Source organism: Rousettus aegyptiacus, unplaced genomic scaffold, assembly GCF_014176215.1.
Source record: "Rousettus aegyptiacus isolate mRouAeg1 unplaced genomic scaffold, mRouAeg1.p scaffold_m13_p_3, whole genome shotgun sequence".
NCBI classification, from domain to species: Eukaryota; Metazoa; Chordata; class Mammalia; order Chiroptera; family Pteropodidae; genus Rousettus; species Rousettus aegyptiacus.
The window spans coordinates 50,955,242-50,979,626 of NW_023416306.1; the positions used below are offsets into that span (position 1 = coordinate 50,955,242).

Consider the following 24,385-nt stretch of genomic DNA (forward strand, 5'->3'; position numbering starts at 1 on the left):
GGCAGGAAGCAAGTGTTTAGAGGCTAGCTTGTGTCCCTCATGCCCTTCTCACTCCTTTACTTCTGTTTGTTCTGGCCCTGTTATTTTTGCTGTTCCTATGACTTGCCCTGTGCCTTCGCTGAGCTAGAATTCAAAATCAGGTCTGACTTCCCAGTCCACGCTTTAACTACTATGAAATTCTGTCCACATCGGGAAGACAGGAGGAAAGTGGGTCTGGTCAAGGTACTCTCCAGATATTTAGTTTGTAGGCTGTACCAGGTGCTTTTGATAACAAGATGAATAGAATTTGTCCAACTCCAAAGGAGTAAAAGATGGACAAGCAAGGAGACATACCTAACCAACAGGCATTCTTAGCTGAAGGTCATTCTGTTTTTCTGGGTGGTCCCCTCTGGAGAGTTACTTGGTAGCCCGAGGTTTAAACCTAAGCTACTCAGAAAATTGTAATAAAATAATAGTCCTGTTTTCCATCTAAAAATTAGCTGCTGCTACAAAGCCATCATTATTCTTTCACTTCGGCGAGTGAAAGTGAGGCTTGTGTCAGGATACTGAGATCTTGCCTTTCAAGCTGTCATCCCTTAGCTGTGTTCACACTTATCTTAATTTTGCCTCATGGTTTCCCACCTCTGAGCTTCATTACATCCCCCTGAAATGTCCTTTCTCATACACCCCACCACATGGACGCTGGCTGAAACCTGCTAGTTCTTTAAGACGAGCTCAAAGTGCACCTGCTCTTGCTGGCTTCCCTGGTCCTCTAAAACCGTGTTGGGCAGCTTCTCCGAGCCATGTGGCAGACTCTATGTCCCTACTGCTGCAGGCTCAGCCAGTGTGCAGCATGTCCCCAACACTCTTCAGGGCAGTGTCTGACCTGGTACCAGAAGCATTGCATGTAGCCCCAAGGAAACTGCTGACTTTGGAGAAACCCCATTTTTATTTTATTATGAGTTCTCAGGAGCCAGCTTGATGGAACTGACCCAGCAGTGCCTGGACTTGGTGACTTGTGACCCTCACTTCAGAGTGGTACACAAATCACCTGCCTGAGCTCTCCTGCCATGTGACCCGAGCTATCCAAGCAGAATCATACCTACTTCCTTGTCCTGTATTTGGTGTCCCTGAGTGGCTGTCATGAAGTTCATTCTCTATTGCCCCTCCTCTAGATCTTCTTGGTGGAAGTGCTGGGCTTGAGGTAGGTAACCAGCTGAATGCACATGCTGGCCTCACCTTTGTTCTGCCAGTCCAACTCTCCTTCCAAATCCAGTAGCATTTTATCTTACGTATGGTGATTACCACTGCAAGGCTTTTGTTACAGCTATTTTTGTTTGTGTGCCAGTTTAAGCTCCTTGAATACACAGATTGTATCCTTCATCTTTGTTTCTTTTTCCTTTTGCAAAATGCCCTTTATATAAAAGATATTTAATAAGTATTGAAATGACTGAAAGAATGAGTTAACAGATTACTTATAACAAAGAAGCAATCATTCATTTAGTCCATGGATTTTTTTTGAACACCAGTCAGTATTCTGGTACTGGGTTTTTTCCAGAAAGATTCCTCTTTGTCGATCTTCCCTGTGGTGTATATGCTGATCCAAATGAAACCAAATGTCATTGGGCTGTTGACCTAGTACTTTTCAAAAGTTATTTGTTAATTTGTCATTTTGTATATAAATTGCTTTGGCTTTTTCAGTTCTAGAATTCTTTTGTGATTCTTATTTAACATTTCACAGGGCCCCCAATGAATCTCTAGCCTTGTTTTGAGTAAGTGCAGCCTTCTCCCTGACCCCCCACCACCTCTGCCCACTTATCTGGCCCTGTGTCTTGGCCTAGCTGAGCTCATTCCTCCGCCCTTTCCTCTTCAGCCTGCTACTTGACTTTTGCTTAGCTTCTCACCTTTTGCAGGGTGAACCTCACCAAAGAAAAAGCAGTGAGATAAATGGCTTCTGATACATATCATAAATAAGGACTTAATTCAACACACTTGACATCATGAGCCATTTATTTTAATGCTTTGAACTTCAAGTGTAGAAATAACTTTTCTTGGGGGGATGGGTTTAGAGACAAAGGGCTTTTCATATTATGAGCTGATGCATGCATATTCACAATTGAGTTTTACTGTACTCTTTCATGGTGTCTGCTATTTGTATCATCCTGAGACAGCTGAGATCAGAACAATTCTGTGTGGCTAAGGTGGCGTGAGACTGCATATTTATTGCTGCCTCTCACAAAAGCAGTCCCAACCCTGCAGTGTCGTTCTTCCGTGGACCTTGGATTTCAGTGTTCACTTTTCTCTCCCTCCCTAGCTACTCTTTAGCTCCCTGGGTAAACTGATTTTTCTTGGTATCAATTTATTCCTCTCTGCTTCTTCGGAATCTTGCTCTTATATGACAGCTGTTGCATTCTGCTTTCCTCCTGGCTAAGTTGTTTGCATATCTATTTTTTCCCCTAGACTGTAAGCTCCTTGCTATAGAACTTAGAACATTTTCATTTCAGTGTTCCCCCAGTATTGGCATATGAGTGATTAACTTAATGAATGCTAATGAACAGAACATAAATTTTATGAGTTTAAAAAAAGGGGGGGGGGATGCTGGTTTAAAACCTGTATTAAAGACTTGGAGCAAAATGAAACTTTTAGCCTCAAATCTCTGACTTCCTGCAACAGTAGTGACATTCATTGAGTCCAATGTTATTCCCTGTTTGAGTTGGGAACGTTAGCTTGCTGTGTATAGTGAGTGGGGGGCAGAGGGAAATTATCTTTGGAGAGCGAAAGGAAAAAAGGAATTAGCTGATTTATCATTAGCTTTTTATTTGTGTGATAGGAAAAAGACAAATAAAATAAAAAGAACTTGCGTCAGTTTTGGAATCACATGCCTGTTTGTGGATGAAAAGAATCAGAAAAGTTGGCAAAGCAAAATCATACTACCAATCATACGAAAAGAAGATGTGCTTTGAACCTCCAACTCCTTCACAGCTCATCATTTCTTCATGCCCTTTGCCAAGCTGTATGCCTAAGGAATCTAATGATACACAAAGCCTCATTGCCAGATACTTCATTAATTCCTCAATCCATTAGGAGCCTTAATGGCCTATGCCATTGGCATAAGTATGGAAATCCAGTCCTCCAAGAAAGTACAGTGCTCTATAAATCATACTCGCCTGAGGATTCTTTCAGCCCTTGACACAGAAGAATAGATGAGAAAAACATTGTACTTCCTGAATTCCATTATAGAGAATAAGAATAATTGACACTGTTTAACCCTTTAACCCTCCAACCCAGTAGTTCTAAGTGTGATCCCTGGAACAACAGCATCAGCATCACTGGGAACTTGTTAGAAATGCAAATTCAATGTTCCCAGCCCAGACATGCAGACACTCTGGGGGCGGGGCTGGCGATCTGTGTTTAAGCAGGCCTCCCAGTGATGTACTCTAACATCCTTGCAGCATTGTTGTATAATGAGGGTATTTTTTTTTCACTGGTGAGGAAGTAGATGAACAACAGGTCCATAACTTAACCAAAGTCTTGTTCAGGTTCAGTTTAATGCAGCAAGCATTGACCGAGCAGCTGTTATGTCTCAGGCATCCCTACTAGGAAACCGTAAAGGTAAATGACACCCTAAAGTCACTCCAGTGTTATCTGTGTCACCGTTTTCCTGCTGTGCTGTATTGGTCTCCCTGGACATCAGCCCCTCTTTGTCTTTGTTCTAAAGCACTCAATGATGGTTCTCTAGGCTGTCTCATTTGATTTCTCAAACCTCCTTTATTAATTGCCATCCAGAAATTGGCTCCTCATCCCTTTCACTAGCACCTCAAACAGTGAACTGCAAGAAACATGGCCCTGTCTTTCTGAACCTTCTCTACTATTAAATCCCTGGTAATCTTACCGTTCATCGGGTTCCTTCTATTCCCATCCCTCTAGAAATTGGCATCTCCTCTACCCTCATCCATTTTTAGACTTAGGCAGCTGCTAGAGAGGTTCTTTCCCACACAAGACAGACTGTCTAACCCCGACCTAGAGCTAAATAGAGTTGTTCTATTTAGAGGGAGATATAGATAGATTCTCTGTCAACAACAAGTAACAAGAGTGAAAAACACTCAAAATTTATCTTCCTCCTAATAGCCACTTCTCTAGCCCAAGTAGTTACCATCCTTTGTCTCGTGTTTCCATAGCCACCTTACAGTTTCTTTCCCTACCAGTCTATCCCTTACCCACCTTTCTGCATAGAATGATCTTTCTTAATTACTCATTTTATCATTTCACATCTTACTGACTTTAAATATGTGCCTGTGGCTTATAGCAGGGGTTAGCAAACTAAGCCATGTGCTTGTTATAAATAAAGTTTTATGCAAAGATAGCTCTGTCTATCATTTGTGGTTTTATCTGTGGCTGCTTTTGACAGCGTTGAGTAGTTGCAACTGGAACTATGGCACACAAGCCTAAAATATTATTTATTATCTGGCCCTTTAAGAAAAAGTTTGCTACCCTTAGTCTATAAAATAAAGTTCAGTCTTTACACTTAACACCGTTACTGATATATCTGGATTTAGTTCTACTGATTTACAGTGTGCTTTTTTTTTGCTCCCATTTGTTTTGTGTTTTTGTTCACTCCCTTTCTTGTCTTTATTTGAATTTGGTAGTGTTCCTTATTCTGTTTCTTATACATTATTAGTTAATTGGTACTTTTATCCTTTTCCAAGACAATTCAAGAATGTTAGAAAATTTAAACTTTACTTTTACCACCTCTTCCTTTCATGCTACTATTGTCATCTATTTAATTTCTCTCTGTATTTAAAACCCAGAAGATAATATTGTTATTGTTTATAAAGTCAATATTCATTTAATTTTATCCATATATTTAGCATTTTCATTGCTCTTCATTTCTTCATGCATATTTCTGATCCTTGAATGTGAAAAAGAAAAGAAAAAAGCTTTATGTTTGCCCTTATATTTGAATGATATTTAGGGTGGATAAAGGCCAAATTTTTAAATTGTACTTCAGAAATTGAAAGATAGTGTCTCATTGTCTTTTAGCATTCACTGTTGTAGATTAGAGATATGATCATCCTATTTTTCTCCTCTCTGGAAGATTTTGGGATTTTTTTTTTTTTAATTTGGAGGTTTAAAGTATGTCTAGGATGTGTTTAGGTGATTTTTAAAGAAATAGATCTTATTGTTGAACCTTTTTTTTTTTTTTTTTTTAAGGACTGGAAATGTTTTCTCTTTCTATTCCTCTGTAATGCCTTTTAGAAAGACAATAGAACATCTGCGTTGCTTCTGAATACTGTTTAGTATTTGGTTCTGTTTCCTTCTTTTTGATATTTTCTTCTACGTTCTGTGCAATCTCTAGGTTCTGTCTTCCAGTTGCTAATTTGATCTTCATTGGGATCCCTTCCAATATTCAGCACATCTTGATTTTTTTTTTGATAATTATATTTTTAAGTTCTTTGAGGTGCTGCTTAGTTACTGTTTTTTAAAATTGATTGAATGTATTTTGAAATCTATCACAAAATGTACTATACTTCTTAAACTCATTTTCTGTTTTCACTTACCTGATGACTCCTTAAGTCATATATTCTTCTATTAATTATGTCAGAAAATTAGTTTTATTATACTAATTTTATTATAACCTGTCAAGGACGTTAATTGAGGTCTTTCTTTACTACATAGACTGTACTTCAGAATGCAGAATGGCTCTCCTACTGGGTTGTGTGGAGTTCTCTATCTCAGCAAGAACCTATTCAATGTTTAAGTCAGACTTCTCAACCCTGTGAATAAACGTCTTCCAAAGCATTGTCTATGATTAGATCAACTTTCTAAGGATACTGGTTTATCCTTAGAAATTATTATCTCTGGTCTTCATCAAAAATGTGGGCACTTCTCTTACTGGATTACAAAGATTGCATCCTCTGTGGTCTTAAACCTATTCTCTGTCTCCTTCACCCTTTCTGGAGAGCCTCTATTAATGAGAAAGTTATTGGTAGAAGAGGCTAAGAGTTACCAATTCATTAATTAGCTAAGTCATCATATTTTTTCTCACCCTAAAAAAATCCTATTTAACTGGGAAAATAGGAAACATCTGTTAATACTTGAGCTTATTCAAACACTGACCTCTATGTAGTATGATTAGGCTCTTAAAAGATGGCCTGATACGTGGGGCTTCTGATATGAGTTTTTGTTGTTACAATTGTCGTCACATTTCAAATAATTGGAATTACCAAAAGGACACCAAAATACCAAGTATTATGAAGAATGTACTGAAAATGATACCAAAGAGATATCAAGATCAAATGTTAAGCAATGCTTTTATTCAAATTATAATAGGTCTTGTTTTAGTTCTATGGTATTCTCTGTCTCTGTCTCTCTGTCTCTGTCTCTGTCTCTCTCTCTCTCTCTCTCTCTCTCTCTCACTCCCTCTCGCTCTCATTTCTTAATCAGCTGAGCCACATCCATAACCTCCCATTTAAAAATGCTTAATTGTACATTGAATCCACATGTAAAGGAAAATCAGAAAAATAGCTGGAGTGTAAGACCTTTATGGGGACTAGTGAGAAATGATACTGCTTAGATAGACCACGAAGGACCTTTTATAAGCTTTCCTCTTCCATCTCTGTTTCCTTTTTTTCTGGAATGTCTTGGAGATAAAGAGAAGCCATTGAAGGACATTAAGCAGAGGAGTGACATAGGATTTATGTTGTAAAGAGATCACTCTGGCAGAACTGGGGAAGACGAATTGAAATAGAATGAAATAAAACATGGAGAGACCAGTTAGGAGGCCATTCTGTGCTGGACAAGACACCACAAGAAGAGACAGAGACAGACTGTGGCAGTTGGTATAGATGGATAGGGAGAGATTGGAGCAAGATTAAGGTACAGAATCTATAAGAGTGAAATAACTGATTAGATGTGAAGGCAAAGAGATAGAAGTTATGTGCATATTTATTCTTGCAGGTCTGTGATAAAATATTACAGCCCGCCAGAAGCATTGAGTTTAAGTAACTCTTTTTGTCCCAGGAAGGAAAATGTACCTGTGTAAAGATCAGTTGCACCAGTATTTGACCCAATTTCAGACCTTTTTTATCCTTAGGAATGAAAAGTGTAGCTTTTTGAACATTCTGTTTCTTCTACTTTCTGATGTTGTTCTACAACCATTTTTTTCTAACCCTCAAGTATCAGTTCACAAATCTTATATTTAGTGAAGCTGTTTGAATTTTTCCATCTCTCATAACAATTGTACTGATGAAGTTTAGGGCTAATTGTATGCAATTTAATTTTCAGATTGTGGTAATCATTATTGCTGTTTTTATTTTCATTCTCTCTTCCCCAGGCATAGTCAGCTATAGATATTCAACAAAATTATGCCCTTTGGGATGATTTTCAATTTTCTCACTTTGGGAAGCATATTTTTGTGTCAGTCATGAGGGTTCAGATTTGGATTATTAAACACTTGAACCCCTACTTTCCACATTGGACCATTTAACACTTTACATTTCCTTGCAAATGGAAAACTTAGCTCATCTGTGTGCTATTTGGATATTTTTGAAGGCTTCATCTAATTTAGGGGAGTATATGCCTGTCCTCCAAACCCATATTCTATCTCTTGATGTACAGAAAGGCCTGCCATGCAGGAGATAAAGGAGAAACAGCTTAAGCATTCATGGGTCATCTACAGGAGCATTCTTGAGGCCTGTGCCTGGAGAACCATGTGCAAAAGGGTTTGGCTTTCTTAACCACAAGAGTATTTCAACATATGTCTGGTAATATGTAACTGTAGCAGTGTGTTTTCTTGAAATTATTCAGGTTATATTGCCACGGTTGCTCTCACTACTTGAGCCCCTGGAGGGTCAGGACTTATTGACGTAATGAGTTTTCTTCATCTCTAATAGCTATTATTCTGTGAAGTGTGGAAATTGGCTGAGTTATAGAGTTAGAATTGATGCCCTTCTTTGTTTTAACCCTCCAGAAATGCATCTTCTGCAGACACCGGGTTAAGAAGGTCTCTGGAGCCTGCATCCAGTGTTCTTACGGCCGCTGCCCAGCCTCCTTCCATGTTACATGTGCTCATGCTGCCGGGGTGCTGATGGAGCCTGATGATTGGCCATACGTGGTGAACATCACATGCTTTCGACACAAGACCAACCCACATGTGGTAAGGCCTGATGCTAAGACTGCATATGAATTCTCTACTGGGCTAGTATGCTCTACTCTGTACTGTCACTCATTATTGACATGTCTTAGGGTGTGGATTCCTTAAGGGCAGGGATTGTACGTTATTATTTATTCATTTTTGCCTAGAACCCATCAGTGTCGGCTCATGCTAGACACAATAAATATTTATTGAGGTAAATGAATGAATGAACTATGCAAACTGTTCTGGTTTTGGACCTGTATTATAGAGCTGCTGAGATTTGTTGTACAGATTGTGCAGTACACATATCTAAGATGAAAGTGAGATCATTTCTGGTAAGGAAATGATGTGGAAGCATCACCTGAGATTATGCAGCACTCAGTCTATGCACCTGTTCACTCTTCCAGAAGAAACAAAGAAAGCAAGACAATAAAATGAGAGGGTGGTGGTCGTAAACATTGGGGCCTTGCTTCCTAAGATGGTATGAGCTAGGGGAAGTATGGAGGCCTTGGGAGGAGTGAGGACTATCTCAGAAAAGCAGGCATGTCAGAAAGAAGTCTAGAGATCAATTTTCTGCCTTTATTATCTCACTCAGGACTGAATCTGTTTCTGGGAAAAGAATGTTTGCAACCAAATAGTATGTGAATTTAACTATACTTCAGTTTACCTGTCCTGGGTGAATAGAATCTTTCTTCTGTTTTAAATGCTTAGAAAAATTATGACAGTGTTGAGATGGTTGCTATGCCTTTGTTAGCTTTCCAGTTCATCATAATTGTTTTTGGCTCCCAACGAGGAAGCTAAAGCATCGTATCAAAGCTCAGCTTCGCTAACTCGCTGCCCTTTGTTATCCCTGGGAGGATTGGCCACAGACTATTTGCAGCCTAACATGCTTGTCCTATGTCTCTAATAACCTCCTGTGAGCAGCCTGCCAAGTCGTCTGTATGGGCTTGGGGAGCCATGACCCATACACAACAAATCTCCCAGCAATGATTCTAGCAACCTCTGTGGGCATCTTGAAAGATACTTGATGTTTGTGGTTTGGGAGTCTGTGCAGTTGTGTGTGAATGTGCAAATGTACAAAATGACATCACCAATTGTCACATCTATCTTAAAATTTTTTTCCATATTTTTCTATTGGTTTAGCTCTCAAGTAGCATATGTATCCGTGCTTTTTCTTTAGTTTCTTGAGTTCAGGGGCTCTTGCTAAGAATAAGATTATGTATTTAGCAGAAAATACACTGTAGTGACTTTAAAATTATGTTACAGTAATAACACACATTGCATCACTGTGTTGCTTTGCCATTTACAATGTTCAGTTGATAGCATTACGTCATTAGATATGACACATGGGGATGGATGCATTTGGAGATGTGAAGGAAGTCATGACCTCTGGTATCAGAGTAGTTGGTGTTCATACTTAGATTCTGCCAGAAGCATATGTGCAGCCTCGTGCAAGTTCCTGTCTCCAAGCCCCAGCTTCCTCCTCTACAAACAACTGCATGCCTACCTCACCATGTATTTTTAGTCCAAAGCACAGAGTAAGCCCTCAGAAAATGAAAGTTGTAATACTACTTTCCCCTATTACTTCTACTGGCTTTGGTGCTACAATTCTTTGAGAACTCAGAAATATGAGTAGTACCCCTGTTTTGGGATAAGAAACCAAAGTTCAGAGAGGTTCAGTTTCTTGTCCAAATAGATTCAGTTAGTGAGTGGCAGGTGCTGGAATGTAAATACCTTTTTTGCCCATACTCAGTAATGTGTAGAATTCCAAACCGCAAACCTCCAATGGTACTGAAGGTATTCATCTGTGCTTGGGGTCATATGTTGCCATTTTGATATTCCAGAATTCTGTGGTTACTGATGATTATATCGATGTTGCTATGAAAGAGATGCAGGTGTTTAATCAAGACCTCATTCCTCTTAAGTATGATGTGTGGTTCACTTAGGTTTATGTTACTACTGTGTTTCATAAATGACAATGAAAAAGAAAATATTTGATTTTGCAATGATTTAAAACTACTCTCCCTTTTTCTTCCCTACCACTTTAAGCTTGATATACTTTGTCAAGGGTGGGAAAACATCACATAATTTATAAAATTAGGTGCGGCAGTTTTTTCTTATGAGGGAAAAAATTTTATGTTTGTAAATTGCCTTTGTTAAGTTCTCTAGCAAAAAGCACTGTGAGCACTGGATTTCTGAAATATATTCATGTTAGCTCTTACTTATCTATTATTCTTCGATTAGACTCCAAGTATGGATTCCTGCCCCAAATGTTTGACAACTAACCAGAGGTATTCTTAGAGTCTAGCAACTTTGGTTTAAGAGCATTGTGATTGCCCAAATTGGATTTAATGTTCTTTCTTTTCCAAGCATAAAAAAGTTCAAATTTACTCAAGTATTTCTCTGTGTAAACCGTGAATGCTAGGGGACATGCTCCCTAGAGTTGAAACTTTAGTTTGTCTATGTTTTCAACCATGCCTTGGTTATCTGGGAGGAATGGGCAATTGCTGAATCATAGCAGTGAATACTAGAAACTTCAGGCCAGCTTGGCAGCCTAACCCTGTCATTTTTCCAGAATAGAGGATGCCTGCACAGCTTAGGTAAAATAAAGTATAAAGCTACAGTTACTTCAATAGAATCTCCACTTTTACTCACTTTAAGGTTTTTGTTTCTCCCAATTATTTACATTTTATATCCAAAGGGATAATTTTAAAGCAAATTCTACTCTTTCTTTAATGCCATAAATTTTAAAAAATAAACTAGCTCATTCAGTGTTATTGAGCTTTGGAGGTAAAATCATTCTGCCTAATGGTATAAAAATTTCATGCTTCATTATCATGTATTCTCTTCATCAAACACTAAGCATACTCAGTAATTAAAAAGATACTATTTGAAAATATAGGTAGCTTTCAAATTCTTAAAGGTAGAAAGAAGTATGTAACAGAAAGTGCACAGCTAATCCCTGTTGTTTTCATCTAAATTTTAGTGTGTATATTTCAGTGTTTTCATCAAAAATATTTTTGACTGGCCTGCTGTCTTTCAAATGTGAGGTTTCATTTGTGTGTATATGTGTGTGCCCATGTGTTTGTGTTGTAGTGTTGTGGTACTTGACCACCTTTTGCCAGCCCCTAGGGTGACCTGTTCCTGGCTCTATTTCTGAAGACTTCATTGGATGTATTCCCAACCCGTTTATGTGAAGTCATACAGGTGCTTGTAAGGAAGAGAAAAGAACACAATAAATAGTAAAATGTTTTTGAAACTGGGAGCCTTGAAAACATAGTCCTTCTCCACACCAAAAATGAGCTACTTATAAATGATATAATTCCTGCAGCATACAGCCACCACAGGGGCCATCTCCTCACACTTGAGCAAACTAGACAGGTGTCCAGGGGAGCAGATTCTTGTATTACTGAGGGAAATGGAGATGAGAAAGATGGCATGCACAGATTCCCCCCCCCCCAAGCAAATTACATCAATAAACCTTCATATTAGATTAGAATATTCCATATATGCAGTGTAGGAGCGCCGCAGTCACTTTTACTCTGTGCATTAATTCATTGCAGTGAACAAGGCCTGTGTAGCATCTTATATGGGCTCTATTCTTTTTTATCTTAATACCCTCTCCTCACAGAAAAAATGGCATTTGAGAAATTAGTTTCCTTCATCGTTTTCTAAGTTGTAGCTCTTAGGAGATAGGCACCTGTTCAAAAAGAAGGAAGGACTTCTATAGAGAAAACATCTTTAGTGGTCAATTTTTTGTTGCTATTTTGTTATTTTTTTGTTCAATATTATTTTAATTAGATCACATTTAACCAAATCATTATTTTAACTAGGTTATTTAACTAAATATAACTAGATTAACTAGTGTTTTATCTTTTTAGTTTTAACAGGTAGCACTTAGCCATCCATAGAAGCTGCTTGGTATAAATTTGTTGGAAAGTCTCTTGCTAGGGACTGGGATTAGTGAAGAAGAAAGAGAACTAGTATCTATTAAGCATTTTTTATGTCAATTGTGCGGTAGATATTTTACCTGTGCGTCTTATTTTAATGTAGTGTTGTTGGTGTGGGTAATGGAAAGTAGTGGTTCTCTTGACTTCTGTACGGGTACCTCTCACTCAGGAAGGTTCTCTGTTTCTCATAATTCTGCCCCTCTAGCCATCCTTCAGGTTCTTTTCTAGCCCTCAGCTCAGTAACAGACTTGAGCACTTACTGGCTTCTTTTCCCTGCCATGGCTGTGTGTAGTGCAGGAGGAGATACCCACATTGCACAGGATCTGGTGAAGGACTCAGAATAAGGCAGCTCTTCTGGTTAGTCTATGCTTGTATAGCTAACCTTTGGGTGATAATGGGGTGGGGATACCTGTCATTACTAACTTAATAAAACCTTTCCTTGGTATGCAAAAACTATCTCACCTCGCCAGCGTGTGAAATAATCGATGATCAAGGCCCCTAAGTTCTATTCCTAGAATAGTAGTTATTATCACAGGAGAATATTATATAGCATATTATGCTTTAAGTATTAGTTATTGAGAAAATACTTAATGACAAAAAATAAATCAGTAACACTTTTATATGAATTCAGTAATTATAAAAAGAATCTGCAGTGTTACAGGTTTATTATGAATTGATAGGGAAAGCCCCACTCGCTCACTTAAATTCCCATTTAAGCAGTCAAGGATTTAGAGATGTAGCAGAAATGGGTTAGTCAGAAAGAGTAGAAGTGAGTGGAACCTATGATAATGGAACTTTCTCTGCACCACATTTCCCTAATGAGCATATGCAGTTGCCTGTGTGTTGGATGCTGCCACATCTGAAACAGCAGACGTATTTTTGCCGTGCCATAGGCTTTTCTACCTGCGACTCATTCAGGAAAACTGATTATCCATGCTTTTCATTTAATAAAATGCCTATAAACATGAAGCCGTCCTAGTTCTTGAGCCAGAATCAAGCTCAACAAGACCCCATACTCTACCAAGGGAAGAAAGTAGGCTCACTTCCCAGATGGGTACCTGAGCAACACCGCCCTCTAGCTTCTAGAATTAGAGTAAGTCTGTTTTACCAGACTCTACCCCGACTCTGGTTTATGACTTTTAATTCAGTTCTAATAGGTGTTTTGGTTTGAAGACCAGAATCATATTTTCACCATAATGTATATTGCATTTCACCACATTGTGCCCCTTGAACTCATAATGGGTGCTCACAGGATTACGCTTTTGTAATCAGACAGCATTTAGTTAATTTACATCAGTAGATAGGACTTTGCTTAGCTATACTTTATATTGTCTAACCCTTTGAACATAGGTTATAGCATTTTATCGACCTAATGGGTATCAGTTGACTGTAATTTTCTTCCTGATACTCCAGTCAGACTTTGACCATGTGAATTCAAAACTGATAAATCTGACTCAGATCAATTATACTCTATTACTGTAATAAGATACATTAAATAAAGATGTGAATAAAATGTTCATAGTTGCTGTACTCAATTACCATAATAATATATGTTAAATAAAGATATGAATAAAATGTTTTGGGAGCCCAAAGAAGGACACCATTAATTCTGTTGGTGCAGTCAGGTAGAATTCATAAAAGAGGTAACATTTGTGCTGGTTCTAAAAGGAGAGTTGGAGTTTGTTGATAAGAGTAGTAATGATGTTCCAAGTAGAGGCAATATATGTGCATGAACCTCTGCAAAGGCCTGTTTATCTTGAGAGGTTGAAGGGTTCACTATGACAGGTCTAGGATGTGTTGGGCTTATGGAGGAGTCAAAGAGAGTGATGATGGGGGATATGAGATGCAAAAATTTTACCTAAACTTTTTATTCCGGCCTTGTAAAACTGCAAATTGATCTTCATTTTTAAACAAATATTTTAAGAAAAATCTGCATTGTGCTGCAGGTGTTTGGTTTTTATCACAAGAGCAGAATCATCCAAATCCCCAGGAGAAACTTGGCAGTGTTGTGTTTCTCACTCGGCCCTGTTATTCCCACCACAAAGTGTGTGAGGAACCAGGAACCAGTCACAGGGTTCCACTGTGAGGGGCCAACTGCATGAGGAATATTTCAAGGCACAGTTGATACTTGGCAACTTGAGGGACCACACATACTGAGGGAAAGCAAGTCTTCCACTCAAAGGACCACTTATCTGGTTACATTTTTTACTGTGGGTAAGGTGTGTTTCCATGTATAATGCCTGTTCATGTTTTCACGGAATTAATATTTTTGAGTTCCCAGGAAATTTTAAGCTTTTCAGCAAATTATGTTCCTATTAAAAAAAAAAAATAAGGTATGCATTATTGTCTGATAGCTTGTTAAGAAAATTAAGTGGTGACACTAATCCCATATTTTAACCTTGGTATTAGAGTCAAGCACCATGAATACAGCAGAGACATATAAATGAAATGTGTCAACAGACGCACAATAACAAAGGGTGTTTGACATTCCAACATCTTGTAAAGCACAAGAAGCAGGGTTTTTTTATTCCTTAGTGTAGAGAACAATAATAAGATGCCGTAGTCATAATGAAATCCATAGCCACTGACAAAAAAATGTAATGGAAAAGTAACTTTTTAAGACTATTAACTGCAAGCATTAAAAGGCAATTAAGTAAGTTCTAACATTTCTATCTACAAGGCTACTGCCTAAGTCAGCATTATATGTCCATTCTCAACAAACATGATGTATAAAACTGATTAACTAGAAAGGCCTCCTGAGGCATGTTGGCAGGAGGCCAGTTAGCTTGGGGAATACCCCTGTTTCTTTGTCTTTCTCTTCCAGAGAGTGTTGGTAGCCATCTTAGGCTCTGACACATTTCTCACATGCATTCAGTACTTCTGTTCAGGTAAAATGGGCAGTTTCTTGACCATTTCATATCTGAAGTCGGGTTTTTGTCATTGTGAGATAATTATAAATCCTCTCTTATCTTCTTCTCCCACGCTGGGTATAGTGGGTCTATGGAATTATAGAGACTGGTATCTGAAGAAACATAAGAAATTCGTATTTCTACATTTTTCAATAAAACATTCTTTTAATTTATCTTTCAGCCATTACTGGGTTGACCTAGCACTCAGCTTTTGCTTGGGCAGGAGGCAGAGAGAAGTGAAACCCTCTTCTCTGTGGGCCTTGGATATCTCATGAGTTATTTTCCATTTTGTTTGTTTTTCCTTGAGTGCTAGGTAGGCCTTTTGGTTAAATTTATCTGCCTTTCCTTATACATTTCTCAGGAATTAGAAGAAGATACAAGATTTGCAAACCCTTATGTTCAGTGACTTTTAATTGTGCCTTAAAATCTGTTATCACATTTCTTTATCACGTTTTCGGAGTAAAAAACAGTGCCCTTACTGGGGACCGAAAAGTGGCTCTAGGGACCACAGAGATGAACATTGGTGATATTTGAGCGAACAGGAGGACTACAGGCATGAAACTGGAAAGGAAGGGGTTACCACTACAGAGCCTCTCAGTTCTTTCTTTCCTTCCCTGCCTCCACAGGCACCCCATACATCTGTCTTTTAAGCATAGTGCTAAGCACATACATACATTTAATTAACACTAAATAGACTGGCAGAGATTAGTTTGCTTAATAATGGACTTTAAACTTTGTAGCTTTCTCCCCTTTGATCAACATGATGAGATAGCTAAACAGATTCTGCACTAGTCCTGTTTCTGTTGTGATGGGCGGTAGAAAGGCTTTGGCCGACTTTTCTTCCACTTTGTCTGTTTCTCCTAAAATTTTGGAAGAAACCTAGGAAGCTTGTGTTCACTCTCACATGTAGGCTCGCAATCGCTCTCTCCCCACTCCCCTCCTCTCCCCTCCCCCACTTTGATGCCCATGTAAGTAGTGTGTCTTTACAGAACCATAATTGTCTCTTCCACCCAAATTTTTATTCTTGTTCAAGGTGATCATCCTCTTTTGTTGAGAAGAGTATCAGTGTAGATAGGGTAAATGTTTTACAGAACCATAATTGTCTCTTCCACCCAAATTTTTATTCTGGTTCAAGGTGATCATCCTCTTTTGTTGAGAAGAGTATCAATGTAGATAGGGTAAATGTTTTAAGAAGCTAATATTTGTATAGTGCCTTTTGTAGTTTACTGTGTATTTTAATACATAATACATTATCTCATTTGGTCTATACAGTAACTGTTTGCGGAAGTATGATTGTATTAATTTTATAGGTGATGAAATGGCACTGCAGAGAGGTTTAATAGTCATTAAAAATTATAGAACTTCCAGGTCATTAGAGTCAGAGCACATGACATTTTACTTAGCCTGTGCTATTTTGGCAGTCATTTTCCCATCTTGAGACTATGGCTTAGATTAGTTTACATGGTTTCATTATTTACCTGAGTTTCCTTCTTGGTAGCTCAGAAAAACTGTTAAACCATTTAATTAGTCTGTTTTGCTTTGGGTTTCCCTCCTTTAAAAATTTACATCTATTTTAGCTATTTTTAACCCATTCACCAACTGTAATTGAGATCTGGAAATCCTTATTGGCATGAAGAGTACCATACAGTGATACCCTCGACCCTTGCTTCTGTTGAAAATGTCTTATCTAAGGTTTAAAAAAAAAAATGTATTATGATTGAACAAATGCCTTTCCTTCTCATTTTGCCCAGATTGTAATTTCTTTAGCATTTTTTTTTCAAGATCGTTTTGAGTTTTTTAGGTCCTCTGCATTTTTTAGAGTCAGTTTTTTTAAAATTTCTACACACACACACACATAGCCTACTATGAATGATTTGGATTTTGTTGAATCTATAGTTCTAAAATTTTACTGTTGCTATTCAAGCAGCCTGAAGAGCTCTTGAACTATAACAGCCAAGGCAAAGCTTCTGGGAGCAGGCATCCAGGGACTCCCATGTTTTCTAAAAACTAATGAGATTAAACGTGGCCTAGGAGGCGCTCACATCAAGTTCCGTCTTAGCAGTGGGATACTGCCATGTCCCTTGAGCTCCAGCAGTCTAACTGATGTGAACTTTCCTTTCTGCTATTTATGCAGTAAGTTGCTTACTCTTCCTAATAGAAAGCAGGTGTTGCATACCTGTTGAGAGTTTCCCATGTTAACACAGTAAAGCGTCTAAAGAATGGTTCTCCCATTCCACTCCTCTTCACTTACCTCTTGAACAAGACCACTACCTCTGAGGTGAGCTCATAACTCAAATGGAAAAGAATTAGTTTTTTTTCTCAGTGTCTTCTGCAGTCTATTAGTTATACTTCCACAGACGTTAAAGTGTGTAAGACCTTATATCTGCTGGGAAACAGCTTACCACCATTTCCCACTGAATTATATGTTTGTACTTTAAAACCCATGAGAAATAAAAGTACACGTGAACAAACAAACACATAGAAAATTAAATACTTGTGACATTTTTATGAGTCTGCATGTGCATTTGTGCAGTAAGAGCAATTATTTCTTCATGAAGCCCCAGGGCTTTAGGTTGTCTGGGTAGAAGATTTTTACCTAGCTCTTGTAATTTTACAAAGAAAGCTTTCATTATTACAAGCAGGTTTAGATGAGTGACTTCTGCTGCATTAGTTTGATAAAAGAAAAATCATTTGCATTAATTTATTTACTCAGATTTCTGTAGGAATTTTTATAAGACAGATACTTGAAAAAAACAATGGTAATATCTCACAGTTGATTAATTCATAGAAATTAAGGAGAAATAAAGTTGAGAAGGCAAAGGGTCATTGTACATAAATGGAAATGTGCATTTTGGCATGTTCATTGGATAAGTTACCCAGCTTTATTTTTTCAGCTCTCCTGCCTAGTTGGCTCCGTGAGCTTCTGTGTACACTGTTTTATTTGTATTTACACTCTTTATGAACATTACATAGATGGAAAACCCAGTCAGAGATTTTTCCCAAGATGACATCTCTGCCCATGATGCATCTCGTCAGATGCTGCGTGATCCTCCTTCAAGGTTTGAACACAGATCAGTCTTGCAAGGTCCGATAAGAGGTCTATCTTGTTAATAAATCTTGCTTCCTTTGAGCCCTACTTTAGAGGTCATATTTGAACTAACTTCTCTGTGCTACCTGTCACAAATTTTGGAGAAATGAAATGTGAGAATACAGTACATATTCCAATCTTAGTATTTAAGTTAGATTCCTGTGTCAGTTTGGGTCACCCCAAAGGTACCCATTTTAGCCTCTATAACTTAACCTGGCACAGAGATGACTTAAGTTTCATTTCACTACTATGTCCTTTTGTAGATAATATATACAAAAATCATTATATAAATAACATTGTTGAATTTTATAAGGCTACAGTTAAAAGGTTATCCACTGTACCTTTAAATATTCTAGGTGATGAACTCTTTTTTATAACTTAGCATCAAGAAAAATTTCTGTTAGAGGATTAGGAAAAAATTACAATTTTCTTTCACTAAATTCTAGCTAGAATTTAACAATTCTGTCAGTTTTGAGCGTAGGCAACAATGGCATTAGTAGTTTCTGTGACTGTCCACAGTAGAAATCCTGTTACCATCGTAACAGATTTCAAAATATTACTTATCCTCACCACAACTCTGAAATTAGGATATTGATAGTTGTTTAGATGTGCCACTAGATATTAGTACTAAATACACTTACAGAAGTATTCATGTTATACCACAAATTTGTTTTTTCAATATAAATTGTTTCTTTTGTAATATTGTGTGCTTTATTTTACGCATTTAAAAACATCAGTCGGAGTAGGGGTTTGCAAGGTCACGAGGTAGCCAAAGGGGTCTCAGGCACCAAACGCTCCACTCTTAAATGGCCTTCCTGACGTGTGTGCATGTGGGGGTCCTGGCACCTTCAAGCCTGGTTCAGATGTTCCCTGTGGTAAGCCTTCTCTGAAGGTCCCCTTCCCACCCTCACCTGGGCTCTCTTAATACCTAACACTATGGTAACCATGTCTGTCTTCCCTACTGCCTGTGAGCTATTTGAGAAAAGGGACTCTCTCATCTTTTATTTTAATCCTCAACACTTAGCAATGCGCCTTGCTTGTAATAAGCACTTAGTCATTGCTTATTTAGAAGTCCGATGAGCTATCCATTGTGCCACAGAGCCACAGTAATTGCTTATTTAAATGCTGCTTTTTCTCTCTGTGTCCATCCTTGCATTGCTTTTCCTCTCGTGTCGTTTACCAGCCAAGTCTTGGCTCTGTGGCTTAGAGTTTACTGCTGTAGAGTACTTGTCAGGTAAGGAATGGTGATTTTTTTTTTCATCCTATTTTGTTAACACTGGCTTTAAATACTTTGGCATCAACCTGTTGGGTGTTGGTGTCCCTTAAATGAGCCATTCCAGGTTTTAGGAACTTCATCTCCCTATTCAGGTTGTAATCACTGGTTAGCTATCTTTTCTCTGAAGTGTACTTTCCATTTTATATTTCTTTCAACATTTATTTCAACATTGAGAGAGTCTTAGGAAAGTTAGAGAGCTTTGTAATAAGCCCACATGTGATTGAAGGCAACATGGTATCTGGAGAGAAAACCCTTCTACATTTAAACAGTTGGACCCTATTATTGGTGTTGCCCTTTAGAAGTAGGTGGCTTAGTATGATAGGAAGGACAGGTATAGTAATGAGTCCCAAAAAGACCGACGGTTTTTAAAAAAAATCAACACAGCCACAAATCTGAGAATAAAATCCATTCATTTGATTGAAATGGCATGTCTTGAGAATCAGTAGTGATTATAAGAATAAAGTGAAGATGCCTTTTTGGTTATATCATATTTGGCCTAAATATAATAGATATTAGTAAGGTGAAATTTCATAATTGAATTTTGTATAATTTGCTTTACAAGGTGTTCATTTCTTTTGGTCCTTCTTGTGTCATCTTTACTGAACTGAAAGAAATGTTGAAGGTGGTCTTTTCTTACTAAGCACTTCGGCTTCAGCTTTTTTTGAGCATCTAATTAAGTAGATCTAACATATATGAAAACAGTATATGCAGTTTTACATTCTGCATTTTTTATCACCAGATAGTCTCCAAATCCAAATTGCTAATTCAATGCTATGTGTATACTGGGGAGATTAAATGAATTATTATATAAGAATTTCCTCAAAAGGTAGGTAGGCCCCTCAACATGTCATAGTTAAAAAAAGAAAGAAAACAATGTAACTTCTTTAGGCAGTTGCTTGAATTCTATCAGCCTCATCTTCTGGTTTGTTTTATTTCTCCTCTGATTTCTTTCCACATTTATTCCTCTGGTTGATAATACCGAGGCACTCGTGATGGGCGAATGCCAGCTTCTGGGACCCCCGTCAGCCTCTCACCAGCTCTGAGATCTTGGAAAAGTCACTTCACTTTAGACTTCGGTTACTTCATCTATTTAATGAAAATAACAACTACCTCACAGAATTATTGAGGAGAATTTAATTCTCATATATATGGACATGTGTTGGAAACTATAAATGTGTTATTGTTCCTAGGAACTCTGATGCTTTTGTGGAATTTCCAGAAGATTTTCTTACTTAACATTTTTTCACATCCCCAGCATCTCAAACTGACTCTGGGTTTTCTTTAAAAGAAGTTGTGGGGTGTTTTTTCTTAAAAAAAAAAAACACAACAGTTTATTTCTGCTTAGTGCATGTTAAAGAAAATTAGACCTTCACAACCTTAGCCTACACACTAATCTTCAAAATACCATAGCCATTTCTTTAATCTGATGGAGCCCCGTTGCATAACGTCTGCCTTCTTGGATCAGAAATGACATTTTTAACATCAATAGTTTCTTTTGCTCCTCTGACAAGAAATATTTTTAAGGATGTATAATCAGTTATGGTGTATGCTTATCAATAAATTTTTCCTGCAGAAATAAATCAGAAATTCTATCAAAATAGCATTATGAAAAAAGCCTGTTTTCTTTAGTACTTTAAGTGAAATGGTCATGCTTGAAACTTATGAAAATTTTTATTTAGATGAAGGCTGTATATTTAATTCATGTGCTGGTCATCTTTCCAACCAGTCAGTTTGCATAAATTTTATGTCCTAAGCAGGAAGAAAATGGTTATCATCAAGAGTCAGCCATGTCTCCATCAAGTCTCTATTACGTTTTTTTCCCCCTTGACTGGCTGCTTCCACTTTCCACACCCTGTGAATTTCACCACAAACCCTCTTTATTCCCTCTCCCTACCCACATACATGCCTACCCACCCCAAGAAAGAACATCACCCTAAAACTCCCTTCTATGTTTCTTTGCCCTTTTCTAGATAGTGAATGAATAGAATTAATCTCTCATTTTGAAAATGTGTCTGTACCATCCTTATAGTTCATTTGTTCATTTCCTTTATTATTCAGCAACAGTGTTGTACACAACCTGCCATGGATAAAAGGGGAAATAAGCCTGGCACTGCCGCATGGATTTTGCTCTGTTGTAGGAGGAACAGTGCATGAAGGTGACATTTGGCAAAGGCTTTAAGTGAGATGTAAACAAAGGCTTTGGGATGCTTGGTAGGAGAGAGCGGAGACCACATTATGCCTTCCTTCCTAAGGATCACAGTTATGTGCTGTGATAAGAGTTCGAGTCAGAAGAGTTAAAGATTGGGACTGTGATGATATGTGACTGGATTGAACCTTGTCATGTGAAATAAGGGTACTACGTACTCATACACTCCAACTACCAAGTACAGTAGGGAGAGTAACCTGGGTCTCCCGAATGTTCTCCATTTCCTAAAATGAAGCCAGTTGTGCTTTCCTGCGTACAAACTACCTATGAGCCTAGGTATTTTATGTACTTCATCCTATTTTATAGCACCAGACCTTTCATTTATCAACCCTATTGCAGATGAGCAAACCAAGGCTGAAAAAGGATAAGTAACGTCCCTAAGATCACATGACTAGTAAGAGGCAGAGCTTTGAATTCAAATCCAAACCACACTGTCTTCTTAGAGAGTCAATCCAATTTTAATAACTTGGACACAAAGGAACTAATATCATAGTAAAATGCAGTAGTTGCAAGTCACCAAGAGTGTTTTTAAGTCGACTTGACAGAGAGTGACAACATTTGCAAAAAAAAAAGTGCTGGCTGGATGTAGCTCTGTTTGTCCCTAATTCAGGTCATTCAGGGCCACTGCTACATAGGTTGTAAATGTCCTCTCCTAGAACTAGTTGTAACCTATACAATTTTAAGTAGCAGTCATGTGCCCAATTTTAGAGTTATGGAACTCTGCTTCACTTGTATTTATTATTATACCTCTTTAATTCTCTCTTACTTTGAAAGGTTAGACATATTTAAAGAGGCTGGGTGGAGAAATGAAGTAGGAAACTAGATAATTATTTTGGTATATGTAACATACTATGGCCTAGCTGTTAACAGCAAAGGTTTCTACTTCAAGCATAGTGAATTCAAATATTGTCTTTTGTTAAAATGTTTGTGTAACTAACTACACCAAAAGTCAGAGAAAATTTTCCCAACCAACCCAGCAGTCACTGGGGACTGATTTTAAAGAGGAAAATATCCTTTCGTTTCGTTAGGAACATGAGAAACTGGATGGCTGAGCTCCCTCTACAAGTAGCAGACCCTTAGGGACATGTTCATTGGGAGTTATTCCTTGTTCAGATTATGAGCCTCTTTGTCCTTTGTTCTGTATGCCAGGCCCTCATCTCCCATCTGGACTGTTGCAGTCAGCTCCACCAGCCCCTGCTCACCTGTAGTCATATAGACACGGATCATTTTTTCTTCTGTACCTAAACTTCTCATTGGCTTCCTTAGAGTCACAGGATAATCCAGACTCCTTAGGATGGCGTAAGAACTGCCCTCCTCCCTACCTGTCTCCCTGTCCTCCCACACAACAGCAGGATCTCTGGCAGTCCCCACAGCAGAACAACTGTTTTCTGCCTCAGGGCCTTTGCTCATGCTCATCACTTTGTCCTTCATTGCCTTCCTCCACTAATTCTGCCCATGAATATGAAGTCATGCTATAGATGGCATGCTAGAGTATGTCCCATCAGCCTTCTGTCATTCCATAAATAAGATGACATGGCACATACCTGGGTCAGCCTGTTCTAGGGAATAGGAATCATGTTTTAGTGATTTTTGTGTATTTGTGTCCCCAGCACTACTGGCTAGTGATAAATGACTATCGAAGGAATTAATGAATTAATGACTCTCTGCGCATGTCTTCTTTGGTGTCTAGAAGGAAAAAAATCAAACAGCACTTTGTCCCCTACAAGGTACTTTAGCCTTTTTTGAAATTCAGGAGAAAAAGAGGTAAAGTCTTTAATAGAACTGAGATTTCTGAATGATGACACTATTTACCAGACCTGCTGGAAAATACTGGGATTAATTGAATCCTGGCTTTCTGTAGGTATAGGCGACATATTCGACTAATGTTACTATCTTGGGGACTGTGAGCTGTGCCCATTTGTCAAAGGGCTTGGACTTACCCAAGTGCTTGATTCAGAGCCTCTATTGGATCAGAACTTCAGACATCAAATTAATCAAGTTGATGAATGAGATTTGGAGTTCAAGAGTAAAGAGGACTCAGTGCTTGAGAGCAGACTTCTGCATAAGACATTGACTATTATCTCCACCTGGCAGGATTGGTTTGTAGGAGTTTTTGAAAGGGGAGCAACAGCCTTATCCTGAAAAACAAAACAAACAGAAATCCCAAAATACAGTAAACTAGCACTATGAGCCAGGCACTCCGCCAAGCATTTTCGAGAGTCTCCTGCTCCCATAGCATGGTGTGGAGACCTAGCCACGGTGTTCCAGGAGGCTCTGAACATCTGTGGAAGAACAGGGGAGAAAAAAGAATGGAGTCTACAACTCATGCCTGTGGCTCATCATGACTATCCAGCTGTTATCAGCATGAGTTGATAATGGAACTTTATCCTTAATGTATAATTTAAAAATGAAGTGATCTGTCTTGTGGGTTTTTTTTCTGGTCTAAAACTGTTAGTTCAGTTCTTCTATAAGTCTTCACAAAGTAGCTGGCTGTATTTTAGAATTCAGCAGCTGAATAAATGGATTCATGTTCTTAAAGCCAAGGTTCCTGCTGAGAAACAAGGGACATACAAATACAGGTGGGGGCAGGTGAGAAAGAACCCTGTGGGGACGAATAGGGATTTCACTGTGAACTCAAGATCTCTAACATATTTACACATGTTCATGTGCATGTATGCGTATCCATTTACATGTGCATGTATTTTCTTGTTCTGAAAGGGTTAAGAAGCAAAGATATTCCTATAGTCATTAGTAATAAGCACACCTAAGCAACCTGCATCTTAATCTCTAATATCATGGCTTTCTAATATCATGGCCCTCTAAAACAAACCACTTTCCTCAGG

The 24,385-nt window shown here is 38.2% G+C and overlaps 1 protein-coding gene across 3 annotated transcripts in view; it reads left to right on the forward strand.

The window, feature by feature from the left end:
* The window catches only part of KDM4C (lysine demethylase 4C), a 335,813-nt gene that overhangs the window by 270,604 nt on the left and 40,824 nt on the right, over window positions 1-24,385 (forward strand). For all 3 annotated transcript variants that reach the window (XM_016161837.2, XM_016161838.2, XM_016161836.2), the window contains exon 18: window positions 7,949-8,134. In XM_016161837.2, coding sequence (XP_016017323.2) covers window positions 7,949-8,134 — 186 coding nt within the window. The remainder of the gene's footprint in view (window positions 1-7,948; window positions 8,135-24,385) is intronic.